The following is a 19,848-nucleotide window of genomic DNA, read 5'->3' as shown; positions in this document are numbered from 1 at the left end:
TAAGTTACTGTTTCCTTCCTTTCAGCTTGAAGCAGTCTGGCTGTTCTCCCCTGACCGTTCTCATCAACATATTTTCACCCATAAGAAATGCCACTCACTAGATATCCTCTCTTTTTCAGAGATTCTCTGTAAACTCTAGAGATGGTTGTGTGGGAGAATCCCAATAGATCAGCAGTTTCTGAAATACTTAGCTCAGGCTGTCTGGCTCCAACAGTCATGTCAAGTTCAAAGTAGAGCCAGACTGATATATCTGTATTGGCATTTTTAATGCCCCCAAAAATTAAAATCGTAAGGAAGAGTTGGGAGAAACGCCTTTCAATCATCTTGTGAGTGTTGAGGTTTCACAGTCTGTTCACCAGCGGGCACTTGGCAACTTCCCTGTTGGTAATACTTACATGGAACACCAGGAACACAACCAGCTAGCACATAATCAAGGAATCCATGACTTGTGACAATAAAACAAGATTATTTTCAAACAGCGTAGTTATGTTATCTCTGTAAGGACTCATAACTACACATAAGTGACAGGGATATCTGTTTCTGTTTAATGTGTAACACCTTTTTAAAACACCTAGTATTGGTCTTAAAATCAGTCTAGATCAAAGGGACTTATAAATCACTTTTGTTCTCCATTCAGATGCTCAGTTTGAACTTGAGCAGGTCATCTTGGTCATATCTACATGGCTAAATTTACCTCATTTACTTTAATTCTATCTTTTATCCCTCTGTTCAGCACTTTGGCCGACACTTGATGTCTTTTAAATGTGCTATACAAATAAAGCGGACTTGACTAAATTCATTGATTTACTGCCATTTGGTTGGCTGATGAGATATTTGCCTTAATGTGTAGTTGAACAGGTGTAATTAATAAAGTGCCCAGTGAGTGTAAGGTTTAATTGCACTTCTAGTCCCTGACATAATTTCATGTGTTCCTTTAACCGGACAGTGCCTCACAATGTGTATTACTATTCTCAAAGTAAACGTCGTCATTTGTCACGAATTAAATCTGTCACATGAGAAAGAGAACGTAATTTCGTACATAACTTACATTAGTTTATTTCTTAATCATAATGTACATTGAAAATAAACATTTGATAATCACAAATAAAACAAAAAAAATTGCATTTTAATTAAAATAATGTAATCGGGTGGTAGATATTCAATACAGAAATCAGAGCATGCCAACAAATACATAATCACCTTCTTACGCGTTACCATCTTGCACACAATTGAATTAAAAACCATTTAATTCAAATACAACCCAAGAGCATGTTACCTCCTCCTCTTCTTCTTTCCCCTATATTCTACTGCCCAACTTCACATATTCCTCAAAGAAATAAACTCAATCATGTATGTTAAGAGTATGAAACAGATCAGCTGACATGTACTGCAAGGCTCTTGGTTTTAGGCACCGTGTCTATTGTTCAACTGTTTGCCCGCACGTTTTCACACGAAGCTTGAACACAACACAAGTCTTGTGTTTTAAATGCAAGATCAGGATGCTTCGGTTAATTCAGAGGGTGACAGTGACAGTTATGTTGTACACAGCCATTCAAAGTTATTAAACCCCATATCTCTGCCCTTAAATCTCAAGAAAATCTCAAGAAAAGTGAACACCACTGATGGTCAGTGTGCCACAGATGAGAAAGAGAAGCACTTTTGCAGTTTGGAGCAGCTCCGGTGAACTGAAGGTGCAGAAAAGAATGTGAAATTATCTCATTATGAGAGATAACATCTCATTACTCAGTATATATCAATTAAAACGACCATTGCACATGTAGAGGCCACCCTCGTTAACTTCTAATGCAAACTAGGGCTGCCACAAACGATTATTTTGATAGTCGACTAGTCACCGATTATTTTTGCGATTAGTCGACTAATCAGATCATGCATCCATTGGATGTAAAACTACAGCTTATTGCACCAGCATGCATCTGCTCTTATATAATCATTAGCTTACAGCTTGAAGTGTTTAAAGTATGTTCTAACTGAAAATAAAGACAAGATGATAGTTTATTAACCTTTTAATGAAATTTGCAGATTGTCTCGGTGGGGTTTAATAAACTCAGCCGTCTGCTCTTTGCTCCCTAAAATATAACAGGACACTGGAATAAATTCTCTACCATCTCACTGTTTAATCAGTTTTCTGTTTGACGTTTATTCAGCTGTGTGAAAACTAGAACTTTAATCTCAGCCAAACCGATTTACTCAGGAACAAATAAAACACTGAAAAAAGACAAACAATAACATTTTTAAGTCATCTAAGTGACTTATATATCATGTTTAACCTGAGTAGCGAAAGACCTCGGGGGTCTGACAACGATGTGCCGGAAGTTCGGTGTTCTCGCCGGCTCGAGTGAGCCTTGACCACTCGGTCAGCTATCAAGCTGGTGGGTAACAGATGTCTCCGAAAACGTCGGAGCACTTTTGCAAATATGTGATGTGTTGATAAATCGAGCAGATATTTGAAGTTTACACAGCTACATTCTCACCTGAAAATATCTTAAAAGTTTATTTTGTGACCCAGAAAGAGTAATATTAAAACTAAGTAGCTGCCGCCATTGTTGGAAACTGGAATTGGCTGAGCCATAGTATGAATTCTGGAATAGGTTGGGCCGGAAGCATACACCCGACCCATCCTTCAAATCTGGGGAAAAGGAAGACGCATTTGGAGGAGTCTTCAAATTTCATTGCGTCGTCGTAACGTAATCGGCCTACAAGCGGCCTCAGGAGGATGTGGTCTCTGAATTTGGACAAAGCTATGATACCGGAGACTGCTTCTTCTTCGGCGTTTAACGGCAGCTGGCATCCTTGTAGATGCATTGCTGCCATCTTCTGTTTCAGTCTGCTTATTCCTGCATCTTTCAGGATATTAAAAAGCTTCAAACGACACGTCGACTATTAAATTTGTTGTCGATGATTTTGATAGTTGACGTAATCGTGACTAGTTGACTAATCGTGGCAGCCCTAATGCAAACTCAGTCATTCAGGCCTGAACTATGACAGAAATCACTCAGTTCAGAAAGGAGCTTTAAGGGTTACTCCTAGTAGGCTTTAAAGGGGTAAAGAGTTAAGATAAGTGTTCCAAAGCTTTGATGTAACTCAAATAAGAAATTTACCTCATAACACACTCATTGATAACCATGTTGCTGCTCTGTATTTCTACTAAAATTAGGCATTTGTAGGTATTAACTGAACTATCAGCAGTGTTTATTTCCCCCAGTAGTATATTCTCTGCCTGTTTGATGAGAAATAGAACATCTCCTGAACAGCTGGTACATTAAAAAAAAAAAAATTAAATATCCAATAAAAGACTCTGAGATAGTGCCCGAGTTGTCTAAATGCCTTCTCTTACTGAAAGCCACAGGTAAATCATGATTTTATTCCTCTTTAGGCATGAGCAGTTAATTTTCAGCAGCTTTATTCTCTAAAAAAAGCCATCCTAAATAAGAGTCAATTATCCATTTGTGCCAAATTGTAAATAATGTTTTCTTAAGGCTGGCTTTGTTTGCTTGTTTGAGTTGCCCCCTGGAGATTTCACACGTCAGCTGTAATATCCATGAACAGCTCTGCCACAGCAAAACACAGATTAAAGTTAATATTTAAGGAGATTTAATATTCAATCTGACATCTTTGAGACCTAAAATATGATTCAGATTGGTGCATTTTATTTATATGGTCTTTATCCTTTAACCTTAATTGGCTGGTCTTATATAATCCTGATGAGATAATAAGTGCTTCAATACAGACAGGTGCTTGAAGATCTGAAGAGCCTTATCGATACATCTTTAAATACAAACAACTGTTTAGTGCTAATTGTGTCTAATTACAATGATCAAGTTTATTTTTTTGAAAGCCTCCAAGTAACCCTATGTTCTAGTCAATGAAATAAAAGTCATACACACAATTAAATTCAGACTCAGCTATGCCTCACTTTTAATGCTATTTACAAGTTGCGATTGAACCCAAGAGTGCAAACATACGGGGTGTTAAAGCACTTTGAAAGGCAGTGTGTGAAATACTCTTTATGAAAGTGAAGTTAGATAATATGACAAAAATACTTACCTTCCGGTATAAAGGGCCAGGTGGTTGGACAGGAGTATGTACAGTACATTAAAGTGCTGCTGAACAGATATTTCTGACTATATTAACTCATTAATACAGTACCCAAGGATGTATCACTCTGCTAGTGTTTTCAATAGAGCATCACGGGAAGAAAAACAGCCACCGTGTATGGATTTTGAAGTTGTTACCAGCAGGTGGGCTACAGTTTGCCAGGACTGTTGTCACACGGACGATTTATTAAGAATGGAAGCTGCAGGGAAAGGCTAATGCAGTGTCAGTTGGACTGGAGGAGTCAGAATAAATCCAAAGAAATAAGCACACTGTGGATCTGCCATGAAGCAAAGGAGCAAGTGCGGCCTGGTAAGAAAAATAACAGCGCGAGGCAACGCTGTTTGTCACAGTGAGATCAGGGCTAGCCGCTGGGCCCCAACTGAAGCTTTTCTTGCTTATGCTTCTCCAGCCACTGTAAGATCTGCTGTTTAAGTTCTTCATTTGGCCTGATTTGGTCCATTGTCAGAGGACTGCGGTTGAAGGGGTCTGTCTGGTCACTAAAAGGCAGACACAATTAATAAAAGGTCATGACTTCTGTATACCAACTTCATAAAGATGAACACATTTTCCATCCATCCGTGGAATTTGCATTTTTTTCCACATCTGCGTGGATTCTCTCTAGCTCCTCTGGCTTCCTCCCACAGTCCAAAGAAATGCACGGTTTAACTTAATTGTGACTGGCCATAGGTGTGAATGTGAGTCTGAATTGTGTTTTGTCTGTTAGCCCTGCGATAGACTGGTGACCTGTCCAGGGTGTACCCTGCCTTTCGCCCTATGACCCTGAATTGTTTAAGCAGAAGAAAATGGATGTATGGATGGCTAAATCTAGCCTGCTTCGCTCTTGCAACAGAGATGTATGTGTTTGTGTACACATGTATAATTAAGGTCATGCTTGTACATCTGCCTCTTTGAAATGATGTGTGTGGAGAAGGGCTGCATTGGTCCATCATCATCTCCCTATTTCTGTCTGTCGATTCTACTTTAAAATAGAACTTAATGTATCGTTTGCTGCTGTTAGTGCATCTTCTCAACTTTTAACCAGTGGGCTTGTATGTGTGTTGGGGAAAGAAGTTACTCTGTGTGGGGAGGGCATGATAAATGGTGCAGGAGACATACAGATGCAGATTAAATGTGTTAAAAGAACTAAATTAGGCCTAAATTTAAAACCAGTAAAAAAAATAAATTAATTAAAAAAAATTTTTAATAAGTTACAAAAAATAGCCCAGCATATGTTCAGACTTCAAACTGTTTTAGCTGTTCAACTGATTAATTACAGTTGGCTTAATCATTTACAGTTGTATGTGAACAAGGTTCTCACACGGGTATAGTCAACCTTTTTTATCACACCACAAGAGGGAAAGAAACTTCCACATATGTCTGTCACGCATTTCTTGGATCATATAGGTTATGGTTATGGGCAATCTCACAGATGAATCATCAGACAGTGTAGAGATCATCCAAACAGAATACAGTCATATAAAAAAATAAGGTTTTTAAAAGACACACCCTATAATTGCCAACTTGTAAAGCCACTTTTAACAGCAATAACTTAATGAATCGTTTTTTTCTGTATGACTATTAGTGTCTTGCATTGTAGAGGAAGTTTGGCCTACTATTCTGTGCAACTTTGCTTCAGGTCCTTAAAATTTGTAGTATCTGTTTATGTACAGCTCTCTTAAGGTCATGACACACCAATTCAATCAGGCTGAGGTGTGGACTTTGACTGGTCCACTGCAACACCTTTATTCTTTTCTTTTTCAACCATTCTGTCATAGATTTGCTGCTGTGCTTGAGACCATTGTCATGTTGCATTACCCAGTTTAGCCTAGCTTTATCTGTCAGACAGATGGCCTCACATTTGACATAATATTTTGATATACAGAGGAGTTCACAGTTCACAGACTCAATGACTGCAAGATGCTTAGGTCCAGTGGCTGTGAAACAAGACCAAATGATCATCTCTCCCCCACCGTGCCTGACAGTTGATATGAGGTGTTTTGTTTTCACCAAGCCTGGCGCTGTGCATCATGATCAAACATCTCCACTTTGGTCTCGTCTGTCCAAAAGACATTGTTCCATACGTCTTGTGGGTTTTTTTTATGCATTTTTGCAAACCTAAGCTGTGCTGCAATGTTCTCTTTAAAGAGAAGATGCTTCCTCCTGGCAGCCCTTGCAAACAAACCATACTTGTTCATTTTCCCCCCCTAAAGGGAAGGAGTAAATAATCGGTTCATTTTTGTTTGTTAGCAGTGGAGCATCTACAGTTTTCAAGATATTATTTTGTGTGATGGTAGATACCATCGCACAAGCTCAGTCTGATTTAATTTTGTTGAAAACTGAGTCAAGGTCATACCTAATGTGAAAAATCAGTAAAAACTTACTGACTTACCTACAACTTTTTATGGATTGTTTTCAAATCTCACAATATATTAGGCCTTGGAGGACACGAGTGACATGAGGGGCAATCACTTTTTTCCCCCCCCCACACAGGGCCATACAGGTTCAGATTTTTTTTTTACCCCTTAATAACAAACACCTTCATTTAGAAACAGCATATGGTGTTCACTTGTGCTATTTTTGTCTAATATTTAAATTTGCTTGATGATCTGAAACATTTAAGTGTGACAAACATACAAAAAAAGGAAATCAAGAAGGGTTCAAACACATTTTCACACCATTATAAATGCTTCAGACCAACAAACTGCCAAAACATCTCATTTTACAGCAGCGGCCACGCTTGCTTATGATCAGTCAGTCAATTGCCTTTAATTAGCAGCACTTAGCTGCTACTTGGAACATGGAAGCAGGGTGAGGGTGTTCTCATTTTTTCACAAGAAACTTTCTTTTTTTTTTTACATGACTGTACTTTCTGGATACAGTCAATTCTGGGGCTTTGTAAAAAGGAACAAACCTGAGGAGGTGTCTTGCTATAGTTGAGCGGTCTACTGTTACATTGGAAGAGGGGAGAAGAACAGGGTCAAGCATCAAGGTGGACATGATGGGATCCAAGAATTCATCTGGAGCATCTGCATATGTCTCCTCTTCCTGCTGCTGTCTGTCTGCATGAGACTAAATAGAGGCACAATGGAAACAAATATTCTTGAGTACCTCCTATGTTATTCACAACTGAACTCTAGAATCATAATTTAAAAAGATTTGTACTATTAATATTTTTAACGATGTCGTCTTTTATTACTCTGGTAGCCTCACCAAGTAAAATGATACCTTTATTTTATCAGCGAGGAGTCCAAAAGCTACAATCATATCCCCAGGCTTGTTGATCTTTTTCAATACTCTAATGGTCTGGGAGAGAAGAGTAGGAGAATACGATCGGCCATCCTTTGGGACAGTGGCACAGAAATTCTCCTCATCGCTGTTGGAGAAACAAAGCAACAGTGTGTTTCAGGATCAGATTTAACAGGGATAACAATTAAAGAAATGTAAGGAAACTGATCTTTTTCTCTGTAGAAGAATCTTTTAAACATACCCCAGGTTTAGGTAGATTGTGCAGATGTCAGAAACGAGCTGCTGAGGTTTGAAGTCAAACTCACTGAAGTCCTTGACTTTAAGAGCGCCCATTTTAGGACCCGCCAGGTGCTGCAGGAAGTAGTTAAGCATGGAGATGATCCTCTCAGCCAGGAATGGGTGCACAAAGATACCCTTAATTTCTGAGAAAGAGAAAAAAAAAGAAAAGCAAAAGGCAGAAATAATCACAGTGAATGGATGAGGACAACAATTAAATGGGTTCATATGTGTAGTGTAAAGGATATGATGTGTAGCTGTCTTTTCTGCCTGACCTGAGGTGAGGAAGGCCAGTGTGCCGATGGTCTCATTGGACATGATGTTGTGGAAGCGTCCCAGCTGTCCAAACATCTGCAGGCTGGACTCTTTCTCTCTTCTGGCATCAGGGGCCAGGCCTTCCCAGTCCCCTCGATCCCTCTCCAGCTGCAGAATCTTGATTTTACTCAGGTACTACAGAGGAAAAAAAAGATTCAGCTGAAAAACTGAGTCTAAATCACATCCAAATATCTTTAAAAATAATAAAGTTATTAATAATGATGCTACTATAGAACCGTTTTAGAAAGAGATATGCAGTAGATAACAAGTACTGATAGATTAAACTAGATTTCACCATCAGAATATTGTATAATGTCAGAATAATATTCCAACAATGTTCAGAAAACATCACATAATACAGAACCAAGGCTGAAGGTTGTGAAGTCAAAATACATCATGGTCTCACCTGAATGGCCTCATCCAGTAGGAAGATGGCATCATTCATCAGTAAGTTGAGGAACCTGAGGAAAAGAGGGGGGTTCATGGCCTCCAGGTTTTCAGATGCATAGTTGGCCAAATGCTGAAATAAAACATACCAAACTAAATTAAACACTTTCATGTCAGTTTGCAGGTATGCACTATCCATTTGTTCCCTTTTTATGACTACATGGTTCAAAGGGTTTATACCAGCATGTGTTAAGTGTTAAGCAATTAATTTTATGTTAAAAACTAAGGAAAAACTTTCCGCTTTCACTCTGTCTCTTAAGCAGTAAATGCCTCTTCATTGCTGGCTAGCTCCCCTGAAACAGGAAAATCCACCTGTTGGCCGTAATGATGGGGTTTGTAGAGCACTTTATAAAGAGAATAGTGTGGAGAGTAAATCGGGTGCCCCAGTGGTTCGTTGACTGAATTCGACACTGTCCCCGCCTTGTGTGACTTTTTCCACTCAGTGGAATCAGTGCTGGCAGAGCAGATCACCACAAGATGCGAGCAGCACTACGTCGTGCCATTTTAAGGTGCGATTTAACCCCCAGTTAAATGAAGGTTAAGTCTTTTTTTTTTCCTTCCAAGCACACCCAGCAGTTTATAACATGATGTGTTAATATATGCACATAACACTACAACCATAACTAAGTTTGCAACAGTTATCAACAGGAAGGGAAAGAGGAAGGGGAAAAAAAAAACCTGCCACCTTACACTCTTCTTCACTTTTGATTGATGTGTGCAACGGACCAAAAAACAAACAAAAAGAAACAAAAAATAGGAGCCTTCAAAGAAGAGTCGATATAATTTTTGAAAAGCTGATTTCCTTGTCTTGCTTTAAAAATTCATTAGAGCGTGAGGTGGCTGCAGAAGAAAAGTCAAACCAAGGATTTCATGTTGCATGGCTAAAAAGTACAATCACACATCTAACATCTGAAATTTATATCAAGAACATCAACATTACCTTGATGCTCTCTCTATAGTTGTCTTTTCCCCACATGTATTTAAGAGCTGGATACATAGGCCTTCTGTAGTTGAATTTCTGTTCAAACTGATGAGGATCACCTGTGGGAGGGGGGGGAGACCAGAGGAAACCTTAAACCCCACATGTTTCAGCGCGCCTTCCTGTTTGCTTACACTTCACAGAGTTTATCTCTTTATCTTGTTGTGCAGAGCACGTCCAGGTGAGCACACAAAACCTAGCTTCTTCACTGTTCACAAAAAGACCCTAAATAATACTACGCCTCACCAAGCCAAGCTCTTTTAATCACAGATGGTCTTAGTAACAGTTGACAGTTAACTTAACAGGAATGTTAACAAACAGCTGTTTCAGCTTTCCACCTACAGATCTTTAGAATCTAGAAAGTCTAAACTCTGTTGTACCTGTGAATTCAATGTCTACAAACACAGTAATGAGGGCCTCAGCCAGCTGGGGTGCGTGTCTATAGGAGCAGAAAACTCTTTCTCTCTGGAACACGATTGGCTGAGCAGCACCAGGGGTCACCGGCTCCATGTGGGGCATCACTGCCTCCAAAACCTCGGCAAGCTTTGCTCTTAAATGAGGGTTCTTCATCCTGTTGTCCAAACAAGACATGACAAATCTGAACGACTCTTCATTTCATCTGACTGAAATCACAGACATGGTAGATAAGGTCACTGACCTCTCTACGTTACCCATGAAGACAGTAATGAAGTTTAGAATCTGCTCTAGACTTTCTGCAGAAGTCTCCAAGATGTCTTCTGCAAACCGACGAAGGAAGATGAAAAAATCTCCCAAATTTTCTGCAAAAAACTCTGACAGACAAAATGCAGATTAATGACTATCATGTGAAATGCTCAATATTATTGAGACAATGAGTGACTAAAAATTGCGATATTGCATGCACAGATGCAGTCATTTCAAACCAGTCTGTAGTGTCTGCTGTGAATGAATCGCATGTACAAAAGCTTGCAGTGATTTACAAACTCACACCTTGAACTTTGACAACAAAAACGCAATTAAATGATCAGTGATGTTATTTGTTACATGCCGGTGGGGTGTGGTAACATTCCATCAAAATTATGTTTGCATGACGTTTTATGAAGTGGGGTAAGGCTTTTTAACACAACGTTCACACCTTCAAATTTAAGGAGGCGAAAGAAAAACACCTGATCCAACTCAATCCTGAGAAAATTAAGAGAAATTAAAAGGCTGAACATGTTGGCCCAGTATGACAAAAAGTAAACCTGAGTGTTTCACCCCATTGTATTTACTGTATAGTGAAATATCTGACGTACCAGGTACATAGCAGAGCATCGTGTTCTGCAGGGAGGGCAGGGGAAAACTGAGTGCTACATGTTCAGGCCCCTGGTTCCCCATACTGAGCTGAACGAGCAGAGCAGCAGTGGAAGCTTGTAGGTTAAGGCAACATTGCAGCATGGCAGGCTGTGTAGTGGCAGCTTTGGTTGAGAGATAGACAATCATCAGACGCTCAAACTGCTCCAGGAGCTGCTCCGACATTGGGCTGCCTGTTCGCTGGGCCTCCTGCCACGTCACCTGGAGCCGGTGGAGAGACTGGCTCATCTTCACCATCTGCTCATGGAGTCTGCGTGCACACATTATGCATGCAGACAAGTGCACAGACACAATGGGAACAAGATAACACACGTTGGAAGTCTCAGTATTCTCTTTAGCTTCTATATGGAAAAGATCTTTGTCTGACTGTGTTTACCTGTGAAAGCCTAGATGCTGGGTGAGTTGTGTGAGGATGAGGTTTTCAGTCAGAAGGCTGTAGGACTGCGCCGACTCCATCGGCTGCTGGGGAGGCACAGGGATCAGGCAGGTCTCCTTGTCAAGACCTGACATAAGAAAAAGTGGACAGTTTATTTATTACCAGAGGTGTTAAATTAACAATCTTGAAACCATTATAAATAAGGGTCACTGACATCCAGTACACTGACCTCTTGCATGCACATTGCGATTCCTCCTCTCTTCCTCACTCAGTTCTTTGAGTGCGCAGTAGGTTGGGTTGAAGGTGAGCAGTTTAGGTGAACGTGGCCTGCAGAAGGGCTGGCACAGCTTCAGCAGAGCTGCACCCAAGTTCAAGAAAAACGCATCTGAGGCGTACATCTGAAAGAAGATCTCTGGCATCTGATTGGCCCAGATCTTGGCTCGGCCAGCATTAGCTTGCAGGCAGCTGCCTAACCAGGTGAGCAGCAAGTGGCGGGTCTCACCAGACCGCTGGAGTAAGTTTTTCAAGATCTGGTGCAGCTTCTCATGAAACTGGCCCATAAACTGCAGACCAGTGAGAGAAGAAAAGATCATTAACTCCGGTATATTTTCAGTTTGACAATCAGGAAAACAAATCGGGAGCAGCAAATGAAAAAGAAAGTGTTTACCTGGTGGATGTTGGCCTCTTGGACCTTTGTTTCCTGGGCGCTGGAGCGGGAAGGGTTCAGGAAGTAGCCGTGCCCTTCTACCACACCTGGGGTTTTCAGCAAGCAGGATATATTGAATACTGTCCCCAGCAGGCTCTTCTGGTACTGCAAACCATTAGCTGGGTCTTTGGGCTGGATGTGTTCAACCAGTACCTGTGAACATAGAAAAAAAGAGGATTTAAAATCGTCTGCTGTTGTCAGAGGGTGCGCAACATTACCACAACATTCACTAAAACTGTGTCTCTGTACCTTGGCAATATCTTTATGGTGGCTGAAATAGAGGAGAACATCCAGGTAGGAGTAGAGAAGAGGCTGACACAGGTCCAAGTCCTTGACACGTCCCTGGAAGATGTCGAACACCGGTACTATAACCTCCTCAAAAGTCCGCACCTCCTGATCAGACAGCAGGCCAGCAATGACCTCCTCCACAAATTCAACCACTTCCTCTGGATCTGAAGCACAGCAGAAACAGTTAGACAGAAAACTTTACACATAACACTTTACTCATAACTCAAACAAGACAAAACAGTTTGGCCCAGTCCATGACCTACGTGCTCCATTGAAGCTTTCAAGCAGCAGGTCCAGAAGTTGTTCATAGACATTCTGACTGATGTAGATCTCTGGGGTGAGCAGGACTGTTCGTGTGTTAGAAACGGTCAGATTCTTACAGCGAACAGCAAACGAAAGTAACTTCTCTGGTACCTTTGTGATCTGGAGGTGAGATAAAAAGAAAGTGAATGAATTATGGAAAAGCGTCGGTTATTTTTATGTTCCAATTAGAATACTCTATTAACAGATGGCCATCTCTAAAAATAGTACCACTAAAGAACAACAATTACAATCATGCAGAGGGGGGAGAAAAAAAACCCCAAAACCCAGTTACCTCTTCCTTAGCCCTCTGATAACAAGCAAAAAGGTAAGGGATGGCACATTTCTCTCCAGCATCCCGGTCAGCAGACAGGTTAACAGCACTGCATGACGTCATATAGATGAGCTGGTTTCCCGGCTCTAGCAGCAGCAGACGGTTAAAAAGAGCCTGGAGGACAAAAGAAGAAGCATCACTGAAACAAATCAGTCTGACCAACACATTTCAAAAGCCCTTAAAACAATGAAGTCTTCATGTCAGGCATTTTCTTTATGAAAATTTTTACGCAAAGCATCAAAATGTAATGTTTTTGCATCTGATGGAATACGAGGTTTCTTCAGCCACTTTGTCAGACATGCAGAGGTTGACGGTAAGGTGAGAAATGAGACAGGGAAGAAAAAAAGTGATAAGATTAAAAACACGTTATTGACATTTGACCTGTTCTATGTTGTCCATGTCCAGCCAGTCCTGCCCATCTAGATCTGCAGCCATCTCCTCCAGGTAAACACACCGAGGAGGGATCCCATTACCTCCTCTCAGACTAGGGTCACCTAGGGGGAAACGTTCATAAAATAAAGTAAATTAAGATGATTTTACGTATGACAACTTATTATCTCTTAGACTACCTGCACTGAATTAACTGGTGCTGAGAAATGGATCAACAGTCCAACAAATAACTGAGACATGAGAGAATCAAATGCACAGCATGCATTTACTAGAGACCCAAAGAGAAATTCATAAAGGAGCTCTGTGTGAAAACAGAGGGAGGGCTACATTTCCTCAACATCATCACTCATCTCTGAGCAGTGGTGGAGAGACTCACACAATAAGACCTCACAGTAGGGATGGTCTTTATATTGTCTTAAAAGGTGCTGAGTCATTTGTTACTCACAGGACACAGCAAATGAAGACAGTGTGCTGCATCCAATAATACCTCTAATAACAGAGCTTGGTACTATTTAGGAGAAACACACTCATCACCGAGCACGTAACTGCCTTTTAGATCAAAAGAAGGAAAATCAGCTGACAATATGGCATGCAAGACTTTAGTCTGCACAAACCTCTCACGCACAAGGTTTTAAATAGTCCTACCTTAGGTATTTAGAATTCAAAGGTATTGGTGATAGCTGACCAATCAAAGCAAATTCTATGTCATTTTCACACTGATGCATTTAATTGATGTCATTATTACGAGGTTTACATTATAGTGAATCTGCATTGCTATAGTTTTGTGTCTCCCCTCCAGATATAACAGACTTACAACACTGATTCGACGAAGCGAGCACTTAAGTTTGTCCACCATTTTTGACCTGCTTTGAATTATATATGTGTTTGGAGCTGATCCATCATCATCATCAAATGAGAGAAAATGGAGTATTTCTAACTCTGGGGCTGATTTTTAAATCAGAGCTTAACATGACTGAATTTGCAGAGACACTCCTTTATCCCATCTACTCAAGTTTTTTCCCCCCTGTTGGTGTTTCTGTGGGTTAAAAACTTGGCCATGTGTGGGTATAACCTGGAAAGAGCACAGGGGAGGGCTGAGGACAGCCAGCAAATGTTATAACCTAATACCATTTTAGCCGTTTGCCTCATATCTGCCCACTCAAGTTATTACTTACAGTAAAGCTAAATCAATCAGTGTTGCATGTCAATGTTTAAACATGCCTTTATATTGGAAGTGAGATATATAATCCTGGTATGTGTGTGTGCTTCTCTTCCACACATCCATCTTTTGTTTTTTCTCTGTGTCACGGCCACACACTGTGCAACATGGTGGGTGGATAGTCCTAAAATAATGGCTGCATGTTAAGCTCCTCTGACTGCCACCCAGCAGCGATGCTATTGGTCATCGGCAATGCCATTGGGGGTTTAGCATAACTGGACTCTGGATCAATCGCCCAACCCTAGTAGGGCTTAAGTCCCACAGATACAGCCCAAATTATTTTAAAAAGTTTAAAGTTTACATATCAGCATGTGACAAAAATCATACAGCCAGCCAGGATTAGGAGCTAGAAGTACTGCAGCAGTGAAACCTCTATAATATGACTCTCACAGTGCCCTAATTTCAACAATGGTGGGTCAGTCTGAAATTAACTGATGAGGGAAAGGATGGTCACTTCAAAATTGGTATAATGCATTTAATTTTGTACCTTTTTGGCCCTTTTTTGAGTTTAGAAACCACAAACAATGCTAAGAAGTAACATGAATAGATGTTTTGATCCATATTATCCATACTGAGTTAATACCCAGGGGCCGTGCAAATCACAGTCAACTTACTGTTGTCCAGAGTGATGAGAAATATTCGCTGGATCATGTGATTGACATTGAGCTGCTCGCACAGCTCCTGCCGGGACCGGAAGGAACGGCTAATCTCTGCCACGGAGTCGTCATTGTCATCAACGCTGTCTGAAACAGAGTTTTCTGACTCCGACTGGCTCTCACCCGAGTCCTCCACTGTGAAAGCACATACAAAAGCCGAACATGAAGCAGCAGGTTAGCATGACACAAACAGTCCAATAAATTAATATTTTGTCTAGTTTAAAAATAGATAAATCTCATCCATGCTACAAACTGGCGATAAAACTGCCTTTTTCGAACGAAAAAAAAATCGAGAACAGTTTCTAGGATCTAAAAAATGATGTTGACTGATGGCTAAAAATCAGGGGGCAAGTTACAGAAGGGCATAAAACTGCTTCCATCTTGATATTTTTCACTGTATGAAATGTCATTAAGAAATGGCAATTAATGGGACAGAGGATGATCTGAAAGACCAAGAAAACTCTCAAAAATACTCTCTGATACAGAAGTGGTGGTGCACCGTTTTCATGCGAAGCCTTTGGTATAAATAACATGAATTTGGAAACACAGTCTGAGAAAAAGCATCTCATTGTTCATGAAGTGATAAATAGGTAACACTGGAACCCTGCTGTGTACAGCGGCTTTCAATAGAAATCATTAGAAGAAAAATTTACCTGGAATTTCATCACAAAAATCAACATCTGAGATAAACAAGTTACTCTGGAAGCAAATGCTGTGACTGTTGCATGGAGATATCCTCCTTTGGGGCAGAGCTGCGTGATTTACAGAAAATGCACAGATGCAGGCATGCAGTTGCTAAGGTCCATTTGGGTCTACTGATAGAAATGTTGTCATTGGGCAGTAAGCAGAAAGATCCATTCTTGAATTTTTTTGTGATAGCGTGGAGTCATCTGTCAAGACTTTCTATTACAATGTGCATTAACTACACCTGTGCCCCTGGGGCGGACTTCTTAGCCGACCTTATTAACGTATACCAGGAATAGCTAGTCATCAGCAGTGTCTGCAGCTGTCCACACAACAGAGTATAATCAACTTTTACATATCAGCACATTCAGACAAGCTGGCTTCTATAAAAGGACGTGACCTATGATTATCTACCTCAAAGCCTACACACTTTAATTCCAGACAACGTTAGGAGAAGTTGGGATTCTGTCCAAAGTAACACACAACACAAATCAGTCTACTTCAGATATATTCTGACTGCTTCTTATACTGTATGAAATGTGATCATTCTACTCACGTGGTGGTTGAGTAGAAAGCTGTTGAGGTTTCTGGCCTGATGCAAACTGTTTGGCATCAGCCAGTGAGCTGAAGAGGGCAGCAAAGGGGTTGCGGGAGATGTTCTGGTTGTTGTTGCCCTGGTCAGTCATCTCATTGGGGCTCAACACTTACTCCATCCAAGATCCCAGCTCTAGGGACTAGATATCTTTAAAAAAAAAAAAAAAAGGGCAGATGGCAATTTCAACACACTTAAATGAACAGTATCATCATCACACACAAACAAGTGTATTTTTGTTTAGTTTGGTCACTGTTATTTTGATTTAATATGCAGATCTTCATGATGTTGGCCACTTTACCAAACTCATCTGTCCAGCACACTCAAGTTCAACATGTTTTACTGTCAGCATGTTGTTGCCTTCAGGGTACAGTTGCACAACCTCAAGTACTATTAAAGAAGGCAGAGCCTTAAGGGAACCAGTAGCTCTGCTTTAATTTGTCACATGACTGTCTGGAGGCGAAGTTAAATGCACTTTTTGCACCTTTGTCACACACTGCACCTCCCTCATCTCTCCCTACAAATATATTCTGAAAATGACACAATTAACATTCCTTTTAATCTTAAGTTGTTAAACTGCAAACACTGGCTTAAAATAACATCTTGCTATTTAGGGCTTCCCGCAACATTTTTGGTGTTAGTGTATTTATCTTACATATCTTACATCATCTTACATATTAAGCCAGCATATTAAGCTATAGCTCTTTTGCACACATCTCTTTTTCAAATCTCCATGTTTTGTCTCCTTTTCTGTCTTCATTTATTTATTTGTATTTATATGTTCTATTTCTATTGTATATATTAATCAGCATCTGTGGGTGGACATCAAAGAAAGAATTTCATTGCACAGAGGAATGCCTTTTTCTCTTGTGACACATGGACACTTTGAATCTTGAATCTTAGTTTCACAGCTTAATGGTCATCATAACTTTCTTTTCATCTTTACAAGGTAATAGAGTAATTAAATATTATAGGTAGTAAATATTTCAGTGTATTACATTTAAACAGCAATAATTTCCTACATAGAAAAACTACTAGTGCCCACCAAGGACATGTTTTTGTGTCATATAATGATATAATTCCTACAGCAACGCCATGACTTTAAGCTCCTTGACACACACAACAATGAGACAAGTCGAAGCATACTGTATATGAGAGCAAGAGCTGTATGTAAGACTCCAGTGACAATTTAGTCAAACTGGAGCTCCAACAAAGCCAAATATTCAAGAAGACTGTTCCTGCTTAAGGTGGAAACAACAAACTTGTTTCACCACTTGAGGGAAAAACACAGTGAAGTACTACCAGACTATAAAGGAAGAGATTCAAGCAGCTGGTGATGTGAAACCCAAAAATAATTATGACAATTTGTTTCAGTGGATTCACACTTTGAATCAGGTAGTACATCATCAGTGACAGGAACTCGATGCAAAAGAAGGGCAAAGAATGCCCTTCATTTACTTATAGTTATAAATACACCTGACTGCAAGCATCAATAAAACATTTAGTATATTGTTTTTTTTCATCATAAATATCATTACTGCAAACTGTCTTGAAATACTCAGCATCTCAAACTGAGTGGCTTGGAGACACTGTCCAAGTGACAAGACTGAGGTGGTTTGGACATGTGCAGAGGATGGATAGTGGATATATTGGATAAAAGGTTTTGCACATAGAGCTGCCAAGCAAGGAGGAAAACAGGAAGACCACAGAAGAGTTTCATGGATGCAATGAAGGACCTGCAGATGGCTACTGTAACAGAGGAAGAGGAGGATGCAAGGAATAGGGTGAGATGGAGATAGATGATCCCCTGTCGTTTCCCCCTACAGGGAGCAACCTGAAGAAGAAGCAGCAGCAAATGTTCTTGAAACATCATGATATAATTTTTAAGGGCATATCACCCACCCCCAATTTAAACTGAATACATCTGTACTAATTCAGATGAGTTTTAGTCTATAATAACACTGCACTTTGCAAGTTCTCATCGACACACACAAGAACCCTAAAACAAGTATTTATATGTAAATGCCTTCAACACATTCACTCCTGCATGCTGTTTCAATACTGCAGTGCTATCAGACAGATACCATATAGAAGGATTTCACTTTGACTGTAACTGTATTTTTTGATTATTAAAGTTTTGCACCCTCAAATTGCATTTTAAATGTCTTTAAATAACCTGTAGTCACTATTTTTTTCTCTATAAAAGTAACACAATACGGATCAACGAGGTTTAAAGAATGTGCAAATGGGCACTTGTTGTTATTACTATAAAATAGAGTGTACTTCCACGTGTATTAGACATCGTGAGATGACAACCTGGGACAAAAAGGTCGTGGTCTGCTGAACCCTACTTTCTGATGATGTTCGAAAGTTTTTAGCACGACAAACAGTAACTCAGTAACATTAACAGTAACATATGGACTGACCGCCTGTCTAGGCAGTGCTCACCTCTTCCGCAGATAACAGTTACTGTGCGTAGTCAGGCTTATCAGTTCAGCACCTTACAGCTTTAGCTCTGACCACTTTACGAAGACAACTTCCCAGCTAGTCACCTTTACGCTGTTCTGAGAGAGTCACATCGCCTGTTAGCCGTATTAGTGCGCAGAAGATGAGCTGCTTGACGGTTTTGTGCTAACTAGCTAGCAGGTGGAGCTAGCAGCCCTGACCGCCCTGCTGGTGCTGCTGCTGCTAAGCTGAGCTGTCATGGGGTCACCAAGGCTCGATTTCAACTTTAATTTCATAAACTCAAATGAGGATTTCAGGTATTATCAACCTAAATAATATATACAAACGATAAAGACGGCTGTCGTACCTGTTTGACGAGAAGTAATGTGTATTTTGATTTTTAAAATTGCTTCTACGAAACCAATGCCAGTTCCTCAGTAAATAGTAACTGTTTTCTTCTTTTTGCTAAAACGGCTGCTGCGAGCTGTATCAGTCCGTCGGCGCCACCGTTTGGTCAGGAGAGATTATTGCGTTGGGGAATTTCTTAATTCACTTATTTGATCTCATAAATGTGTGTGTTAATGAGAGGGGTGTTGGAAATGCGAAGACGCAAGGCTTACAGATTGTGAATGTGTATTAGTTTCAATATCTGGGCTCAACCATCCAAATCAGCAGTGGGTGCACAAGAGAGGTGAAGAAGAGACTGCGAGTGGTACTGGAAGGATTTTGGATATGGAACTCCCATGCAGGAGGAAAAGAGAAAGACCACAAAGAAAAATAATATTTTATTTTATTTTTTACCATCTATAAGTTTAAAATAAATTGAGTCATTATCTTAAGAAAAATGGCCTTAAAATCGGAATTCGGAATTTCAAGTTATTTTCTCAATTCCAACTTATTTTCTCAGACAAAATGTACGTTACATTTTTTTGATGTTTTGATGTTTTTTCAGCACTCTGCTGCTTTTTTCAATCTATTTATTTCTCAACTTTACATTCTTTCTTCTACACGTTTTAACAGTTTATGAAACCATAGTAAACCTTTCTGATATCTTTTCAGAGACGGTATTGGTATTGGTTCGATTTAGTGTGATAAGATTGATACTTTGTTTCTGTTCTCTAAGTTAAATTAATTATTTTTTGGGGGA

General features: G+C 40.0%; 1 protein-coding gene across 1 annotated transcript; it reads right to left on the bottom strand.

The window, feature by feature from the left end:
• Window positions 1-1,061: 1,061 nt before the first annotated feature.
• Window positions 1,062-19,166, bottom strand: ube4a (ubiquitination factor E4A (UFD2 homolog, yeast)). Its single transcript, XM_063493117.1, has 20 exons — window positions 19,069-19,166; window positions 16,221-16,406; window positions 14,939-15,115; window positions 13,097-13,209; window positions 12,677-12,829; window positions 12,345-12,504; window positions 12,043-12,245; window positions 11,755-11,946; window positions 11,317-11,650; window positions 11,088-11,214; window positions 10,654-10,961; window positions 10,038-10,170; window positions 9,760-9,950; window positions 9,341-9,441; window positions 8,360-8,473; window positions 7,914-8,088; window positions 7,604-7,784; window positions 7,342-7,489; window positions 7,028-7,185; window positions 1,062-4,613 (listed from the first exon to the last, which is right to left on the bottom strand). The coding sequence occupies exons 2-20, from the start codon at window positions 16,348-16,350 to the stop codon at window positions 4,478-4,480; spliced, it is 3,234 nt and encodes a 1,077-aa protein (XP_063349187.1). The 5' UTR covers window positions 16,351-16,406; window positions 19,069-19,166; the 3' UTR covers window positions 1,062-4,477.
• Window positions 19,167-19,848: the final 682 nt, after the last annotated feature.

The sequence above is a fragment of the Pelmatolapia mariae genome, linkage group LG14, assembly GCF_036321145.2.
Source record: "Pelmatolapia mariae isolate MD_Pm_ZW linkage group LG14, Pm_UMD_F_2, whole genome shotgun sequence".
Taxonomy (NCBI): Eukaryota; Metazoa; Chordata; class Actinopteri; order Cichliformes; family Cichlidae; genus Pelmatolapia; species Pelmatolapia mariae.
This window is presented reverse-complemented; position numbering and strand designations above follow the sequence as displayed.

Bases quoted from the DNA above. Each gene is read 5' to 3' on its own strand.
- ube4a (XM_063493117.1), bottom strand. From the start codon at position 16,350: ATGACTGACCAGGGCAACAACAACCAGAACATCTCCCGCAACCCCTTT. The intron at 11,651-11,754 runs GTAAACACTTTC...ACTGGTCTGCAG, and splicing joins AAGAGGCCAACATCCACCAG to TTTATGGGCCAGTTTCATGA. The intron at 7,186-7,341 runs GTATCATTTTAC...GCCTCTATTTAG, and splicing joins TCCTCGCTGATAAAATAAAG to TCTCATGCAGACAGACAGCA.